This window comes from Amphimedon queenslandica, unplaced genomic scaffold (assembly GCF_000090795.2).
Source record: "Amphimedon queenslandica unplaced genomic scaffold, v1.1 AMPQUscaffold_13345, whole genome shotgun sequence".
Classification (NCBI taxonomy): domain Eukaryota; kingdom Metazoa; phylum Porifera; class Demospongiae; order Haplosclerida; family Niphatidae; genus Amphimedon; species Amphimedon queenslandica.
In genome coordinates, this window is record NW_003546419.1 from 95,518 (window position 1) to 103,893 (window position 8,376).

The following is an 8,376-nucleotide window of genomic DNA, read 5'->3' on the forward strand; positions in this document are numbered from 1 at the left end:
AGAAGTAGCAGCTCTAACTTGAAGCATAAATGTAAGAAGAACTGCACATTTGCTTTTTATGCTTTTCTTCCATTCGTTTGTACTGCATTCTGCCAACCAGGGGAGTGGCTTTACCCAGGCTCCACCTTAGCTTATGTGGCTTCAGGCCTTTGATCTGAAGTTGAGACGTAACGCACAGGTTATGTATATATTATGCCAGTATTTACCACACTACTAGGTCACTCAAGATGGCAACTACCCTGAAGGATTGCAGTCAGGCTATTCAGCAATTCATATTGTTATATGTACTTTATTTCAGAATGATTGGTCAATTGCAAGCAAAAACGATACAATTAAAATGGCACTAGGAAATGGAAATGGCATTGAATTCGGCTAAATATCCCACGACTATCATTTCCCCTCCCATAAAACATTAATTTTATTAAATACATGAAAAAACATTGCAAGGCTTGTCTCACCCATCTCTCGTATTCTTTGTCTTTCCTTTCTATCGCCTCTTTGTCAAATATGTGGAACTGGTCCTCCGGGTGAGAATAAGCCGCCAAAGCATATTCCATAAGTGACTCCATAGCCTCTCTAAATCACTGCACGCGACCCGGACAATCTGATTGGCTAGCATGTTACAGGCGTGGCTAATTAATATTGTCCTACACGTGACAATTTCTTCTCCCCTCATCCCATTTTTGGTGGTAAGTTCTTATTTTAAAGGTCATTTTTACTGTCACTTACTCTAGACACACAGGTACTATGCAAGTGGACATATTTTTAGTTTTACTATTAGCAGCCCTTGCTGCCTCTGTCAGAGAGGATGTAAGTTGTTCACGACTTTAGTTTGACCTTTTTTTTTTCCTTTGTGCTGGTAGGTCCCAAGGGCCACTTATGTTGTTCCTAACAAACCTCCTGGTGATATTTACTTTTGGGAAACTTTTAATGACAAAGATGCAGCTCAAAAAAGGTACCTTACACTCAATAGATTTGAATCTCAAGTGAAAATGAGCTTATTTTGAAGGCTTTTGTTATCACATCAGTCTTTATGAATATTTTACGTTTAATACCTTTATTTTAATTTATGCCCGTTCTTCCATCAGGTGGGTACAGTCGAAAGCAACTAAAGATGGAGCTGATTCAGATATAGCTAAGTATGATGGTAAGATCCTGCCATTATCCATTGTACAATAGCTATTATGTTCATGTACATGTAGGTGTATGGTCGTACGAGAGGCCAACACACACTGGAGCCTTTGAGGAAGAGATAGGTCTTGTCATGAAGGTAAGGATTTTTAGTGGGCGTGGTTAGTCATGTGATTTGAGTAGGAGGCGGCCAAGCATTACGCAATAGCTGCGGCATTGGATCGTCCTTTTGTCTTTGAGGATAGCAAAGAATCATTTGTAGTACAGTAAGATAGTATATTTACTACGTATATGTACATGTATGGGTTCCAATTAATGCCCATTCACTTGTTATGAAACTGAGTACATTGTGTTTTCATGTTTTTCTTTTGTGTAGATATGAAGTTAATTTTCAAGATACTCTAACGTGTGGGGGTGGTTATGTTAAGCTTTTGTCGACATCTAAAGAATTGAGTCAGGTAGTGGATTATCATCATTGTGTATTGTTAGTATACATCATAGTGTGATGTATGTGTGACCTTTCCACTGTATTTGTCTCTTCTTTTCTTGTTTTTGGCTCTTTTGTACATGCACATTGTACCTGTCTCTTTGTCTGTCTGTTTGTCTGTCTCTGTCTCTCTCTGTCTCTCTCTGTCTCTGTCTCTGTCTCTCTGTCTCTCTCTGTCTCTCTCCCCTTTCTCTCTTTAATTATTTATTTCTTATTTCCATTTCTCTAGTTTCATGACAAGACCCCATACTCTATTATGTTTGGTCCTGATAGGTGTGGCCAATCCTCTAAAGTAAGTATAATATACTGTACTTTGATTATTACTTTTAAAATATTTTTCCTTTAGCTTCATTTTATTGTTCGATTTAAAAATCCAAAAACTGGTGAAATAGAGGTTAGCCTTGGCAGTGAAATAATAACAACCTTTTTTATAATAACAATAATTGTCTATTAAGGAAAAACACTGCAAGCAAACCACCACTTCTTTTGATCACATCTTCACTGACAAGATAACTCATTTGTTCACACTAGGTGATCATGTCACGTGGCTATCACATGATTCTTATTATCACTATACATGTAGTTATTACTTCTGATGACAGATTTTCTATTGCTATTGATCAAGATGTTGTACTTACTGGTGCTCTTGCGACTGATTTCACGTGAGATTTATACATGTACATGTACTAGTGTTTCTTATTATGACTTAGCTGTATTGTTGTGGCTTAAGAAACTGTAGTAAAATTGACAAGTTTATGCTAGCCAATGTTTTTATAAAGTTTCCTGTACTGTAGTACTGGGACTTTGGCTCGATTTTGGAGCAACTTTTTAAAATTATTAAAAAATCTAATTTTGATCGGAAATAGCTCAAACTTTCTACACAGCATAAGTACATGTATATGCATCAGAAAAAAATTATAAAAGTGGACAATTCTCTTTTCATTTTTGTCAAAATTTGGCATGAGACCATGTCCAATTTTGATTGGAATTGGCTCAAACTTTCTACACAACATAAGTACATGTATATGTATCAGGAAATGTAATAAAATGGTGAATTCTTACCTTTTCATTTTTGGCGTAATTTGGCCAAAGACCCTGTACTATAGTACAGGGACTTTGGCCCAATTTTTGAGAAACTTCAAAAATTCATAAAAAATCTAATTTTGATTGGAAATGGCTATAACTTTCTACGCAACATAAGTACATGTATATGCATCAGGAAATGTAATAAAAATGGTGAATTCTCACCTTTTCATTTTTGGCGTAATTTGGCCAAAGACCCTGTACTATAATATAGTACAGGGACTTTGGCCCAATTCTTGAGAAACTTTTAAAATTCATAAAAAATCCAATTTTAATCGGAATTGGCTCAAACTTTCTACACAACATATGTACATGTATATGTATCAGGAAATGTAATAAAAATGGTGAATTCTCACATTTTCATTTTTGGTGTAATTTGGCCAAAGACCCTGTACTATAGTACAGGGACTTTGGCCCAATTTTCGAGAAACTTTTAAAATTCATAAAAAAAATCCAATTTTGATTGGAATTGGCTCAAACTTTCTACGCAACATAAGTACATGTATATGTATCAGGAAATGTAATAAAATGGTGAATTCTTACCTTTTCATTTTTGGCGTAATTTGGCCAAAGACCCTGTACTATAGTACAGTGACTTTGGCCCAATTTTTGAGAAACTTTAAAAATTCATAAAAAATCAATTTTGATTGGAATTGGCTCAAACTTTCTACGCAACATAAGTACATGTATATGTATCAGGAAATGTAATAAAAATGGTGAATTCTCACGTTTTCATTTTTGGCGTAATTTGGCCAAAGACCCTGTACTATAGTACAGGGACTTTGGCCAAATTTTTGAGAAACTTTTAAAATTCATAAAAAAATCCAATTTTGATTGGAATTGGCTCAAACTTTCTACGCAACATAAGTACATGTACATGTATATGTATCAGGAAATGTAATAAAAATGGTGAATTCTCACGTTTTCATTTTTGGCGTAATTTGGCCAAAGACCCTGTACTATAGTACAGGGACTTTGGCCAAATTTTTGAGAAACTTTTAAAATTCATAAAAAATCTAATTTTGATCAAACTTTCTACACAACATATGTACATGTATATGCATCAGAAAAAATTATAAAAGTGGACAATTCTCTCCTTTCCATTTTTGACGAAATTTGGCCAAAGACCCTGTACTATAGTACATGGTCTTTGGCCTGATTTCTGAGCAAATTTTAAAATTCGTAAAAAGTCCAATTTTGATTAGAATTTGCATCAACTTAATTTTTACACAACATGCATACTTTTAACGTGTATCCAATGCACATGTAGTAGATCTTATTCTTATTCTTTTCCTTTAGTCCTAGTTTTGTTCCGCCAGTTGAGATTGATGATCCTACTGATAAGAAACCTGCTGACTGGGATGACAAGGAAAAGTAATGGCATCTTCAGGCACTTGCATGCACTGACATTAAAATAACTACAAATTTAATGGGATCTTCAGTTGTTGCAAGTAGCTATTTTTGCTTGCAAATTGCAAGCAAAGTTACCTTATTATTATTGTTGCCACTACATGTACATGTGTATCTTACAGTACATGATTCTATAGGAAAAAAACTAAAAATTATAGCAGCATAATTTTCTGTGTTTATTCATTAATTACTTAGTTTATTCCTTTCTCCCTCCCTTTCTCTCAGAATACCTGATCCGGAGGCAGTCAAACCTGATGACTGGGATGAGGATGCTCCTCAAAAGATTTCAGACCCAAATGCAGTTAAACCTGAAGGATGGCTTGACGATGGTCCTGAAACAATCCCCGACCCTGACGCCAGCCAACCTGAAGACTGGTTAGATAGAGGGAGGGAGAGAGAAAGGGAGGGGGGGAGAGAGAGAGAGAGAGAGAGAGAGAGGGCGGAGTCAAACTTTTTGCAGATTATAATTAAAAATTAATAATATTCAATATTTTGCAGAGTGCATAAGTGTGTGTGTGTGTGTTCATTTTTATGAGAAATTTTTTTTTTGTTGTTTTTAGGGATGAAGAGGAAGATGGTGTTTGGGAAGCTCCTACAATCGGTACATTGATATGTATTATAAATACATGTACTGTACATGTACATGTATTTATTAAGTGTACTGTTAAATGTATCAAATGCTCTATTTTTTCTAAATTTATTCTCAATTTTTAAAGCTAATCCTGCTTGTGAGGAAATTGGATGTGGCACATGGACTCCGCCCATGATTGCAAACCCGGCCTACAAGGGAAAATGGCAGCCACCAATGATCAGTAACCCTAACTACATGGTATGTGAGAAATCTTTTGCTACCCATAACGTTAAAAATAATAATTTACCATGCATGTACATTGCTATAATTTGGTGGAGTTTCATTTTGGCAATATGGCGGCTTGTAAGCGGAATCGCAAATATTAAAACCACCAATCATTAATGCGCATGCTCAGTAATGCACGTGTACACAAAAATCACAAAATTAAAAACAGCCAACATCAGTTTTACAGCAAAATTGCCAAAGTCTAAAGTGCTATGCGGTATTTAATTTTACATGTCAATTAGTTCACATGATAAAAAGTAGGCTTAAGTATATCTACATGTACATGTTTAGCTTGATACCTTTATTGTCCATGTAGGGTGTGTGGAAGCCAAAGCGCATACCGAATCCGTCACATTTTGAATTATCAGGCAGCATATTCTCCCAATTCACTCCAGTGGAAGCAGTAGGATTTGAACTCTGGTCCATGAACAAAGACATCCATTTTGATAACGTCATCGTTGCTAGGGAACTGGTATCCGTGTCTGCATTTTCAGCCGAGAGGTGAGAGAGTATAAATTAATGTGGCATACTGTCAATTGTGTAGTGATGGTTATAAGCTAAAATTACATGTACACTGTAATAGATTAGAACTGAAAGTGCCTGTAAATGTAACAATAGTTGAATCTTGATTTCACAAATTTTGTGTTATGCATAGTCACATACTACATGTACATGTATGTACAGTATATACATGTACATTTACATGTACTGTGTAGATATATACAGGCACTTTTTGGTCATATTGTATCATAGTGTGATTCAGCCTTTAATGTGTGTTGGATGACTTGATTCACAATTACTAATGCTGATTTGATTATCATTATTATCATTATTATTATTATTATTGTATAGTTGGGTTAAGAAGTCCGAGAGAGAACGTGTTGCAACTGGTTCTGACTATCTAGTAAGTCATAGGCCCATTACTCATTCTCATGATAGCCGTTTCCTTTCCCTTAGGGTCCCTGGATGGAGTATGTTATTGAGATTGCTAATGAGAGGCCGTACCTCTGGGCACTATACGCTGTTGTCTTGGTGCTACCTTTTGTCGTCTGTGCTGCCTGCTGTGTCCGTTCTAAGGTATGAGAATTAGAGGCATTAATCGTGTGTTCAGACTAGATTGGTTTAAAATTAATGTCCATCACCTCTCACTTTACTTCCAGAGGGGTGGATTAATGTGAAGTGATGCCGTCCGAATATTGATTTTAGCTGCACAGTATTTATTTCAGCTGTATCAACAAAGCACTGTGCCAGTGTGAAATGGCCTTAAAAAGGCATTTGCAATGTAGCAAAAACCATAGATATTAGTAGTACCAAGATTATTTAGGGAGAGTGTCTAACCTGCCTATATTCTGTGATACCACAGCGTGTATGTTTACATCCGTTTTTTGCAAGTATACAGAGTTAATCTCAGTAATCTTCAAATTTATGGATGTGGCTGATAAAATGGCGCTTGAAGCATGCAGGCAACTTTAAGACTTATATCTCCACTCTGAGGATCATGTAGTGCGAGAAACAAGCAGGAGCAGATGGGAATATGTTCTTCTAATGGTTGGCTCTTTCTTATTTGCAGCCTTCTGACTTGGAATCAGTATAAGGACGCAAGAATGGCTACTTGGTGCTAATAACCATGCTATGTAAACTTACGCACTGTGGTATCACAGATTATAGGCGGGTTAGACACTCTCCCTAAATAATTATCCACTCTTGGTAGTACTCTATTATCTATTCTTTATTTTACTTATGCAAAAACTAAGGGCTAAAAGACTAAGAACTAATGAAATACCATGTACTGTAGTTCAAGGTCTATAGCCAGATTTTGAATCGACTTTAAAAATTCATAAAAATCCAATTTCGACTGAAGTCAACTCAAAATTTATATCAACATAAGAATGTGTATTCTCTCTCATTATACAGTGCATGATAACTACCGTATAGTGGGTTATTTTTGTGGGTCTAAATTTTCATGATTTGCTCCTACTGGGGCAATTTGTGGTTTAATTTTTATGGTTGACAGTTTACATAGCCTATAAGGGATGGCACTTCAATGATTTTGTGGGTTTAAATTTCGTGGGAAGCCCCAAAACCACAAAAATAAAGTGCCACGAAAATTACCCGCTATACTGTAGCTCATGACTTGCTGTCTTCATTTAGCCTAAACCAACTGATGAAGCTGCCAGGAGAAAGAAAACTGATGCCCCTTCACCAGACGATCCACCTCCTAAGGAAGACGAATCAAAGGAAAAGAGTGATGATACTTTTGTAGCCTCTTCTGAAGAAGAGGAGAAGGTACGTGTATAATAGCATAATGAAAATTTTATTATTATGCCATACAACTGCTTAATTAGACAACTTAAAATAAAATTTTTGCAGAGAATAATGTCAAAAATTCTAAGGATGCTAGTACATGTACATGCACTAATATTATTTTGATTTTTTATAATACTAAATGTGAATATAATGATAGTTTTGTTTTCTTTTGTAGGAGAAAGTGGATGATGCAAAAGAAGTAAGAAATATATCAAGTCATTCCATTGGGTTTTCATAATTAATATATAATATATATACAATGTAAAGGAAACAGAACCTGACAAGGTAGAGAATGTAGAGCCAGTCACTGAGAAAGAAGAGACAAAACAAGATGATGGATATCAACTTAGAAAATCTCCAAGGTGAGGCTTACTGAATTACTAAATGAAAGCAGTACATAATTAACTAAATATTAACTAGCAGTAAAAAGATAAAAATGGTCTGAGTGCATTTTGATGCTAAATTTTTTAATCTAAAACCTCATAATATGTTGTGGATGTATATGTACATGTACCGTATTTCCTCGAATAGACCCCGCACGTCGATTATTACCCGCCCTCGAATAGTCCCCGCACCTGTCAACTTTTGAGTGAAATAGTAGCCGCCCTCTAATTGTACCCGCATAGTTTAATTTTAATAAATTTTGGGTGTGGCATTATTAATAGCGCTGAACATGCCAGCATAATGATGCCAGTATCTATGCGCTGAACTTAATTAAATAAACTTGAGCAAATAGTTGATCCCTTGGTTGGTTGATCTAGTTGTCGAAAGCACTGTAAACAGCCAAGAAGATGAATCTCACTTACTGCCAGAGTACTACCGCTATTGCTGGGCATTCTCTCGTGAGTTAAAAAGCTTCTAGTAGCTAGAGCTGCTCTCTAAACATCTCTAGGTAGTAAAGAAAGACTTCTACTGACAGAACATTAAGGCCTCACAGATTAACTGATAAATTATTAGCCTCAGTTGAAATTATTAGTACCCGCCCTCAAATAGTACCTGCCCTCGAATAATAGCCTCATTTTATCTTTCCTGAAATTAATAGTAGCCGCGGGGTCTATTCGAGGAAATACGGTATTTCTGCACCACAATTCTCATGACAGTG

The 8,376-nt window shown here is 35.9% G+C and overlaps 2 protein-coding genes across 2 annotated transcripts in view; one reads left to right on the top strand and one right to left on the bottom strand.

Annotated features, from left to right (window-relative positions):
• Nucleotides 1-587, bottom strand: part of LOC109582920 (glutamic acid-rich protein-like) — a 1,703-nt gene extending 1,116 nt beyond the window's left edge. The window contains exon 1 of the mRNA XM_019997984.1: nt 459-587. Within this exon, the coding sequence (XP_019853543.1) occupies nt 459-569 (111 nt within the window). The 5' untranslated portion in view covers nt 570-587. The remainder of the gene's footprint in view (nt 1-458) is intronic.
• Nucleotides 588-614: 27 nt separating this feature from the next.
• Nucleotides 615-7,670, top strand: LOC100635315 (calnexin-like). Its single transcript, XM_003387445.2, has 21 exons — nt 615-689; nt 735-810; nt 864-955; nt 1,089-1,147; nt 1,203-1,270; nt 1,315-1,397; nt 1,508-1,589; nt 1,848-1,910; nt 1,965-2,012; nt 2,074-2,149; nt 2,202-2,280; nt 4,001-4,075; nt 4,337-4,486; nt 4,672-4,712; nt 4,828-4,940; nt 5,284-5,468; nt 5,820-5,871; nt 5,925-6,044; nt 7,119-7,253; nt 7,450-7,473; nt 7,542-7,670. The coding sequence occupies exons 2-21, from the start codon at nt 748-750 to the stop codon at nt 7,638-7,640; spliced, it is 1,707 nt and encodes a 568-aa protein (XP_003387493.1). The 5' UTR covers nt 615-689; nt 735-747; the 3' UTR covers nt 7,641-7,670.
• The last annotated feature ends 706 nt before the right edge of the window (nt 7,671-8,376 follow it).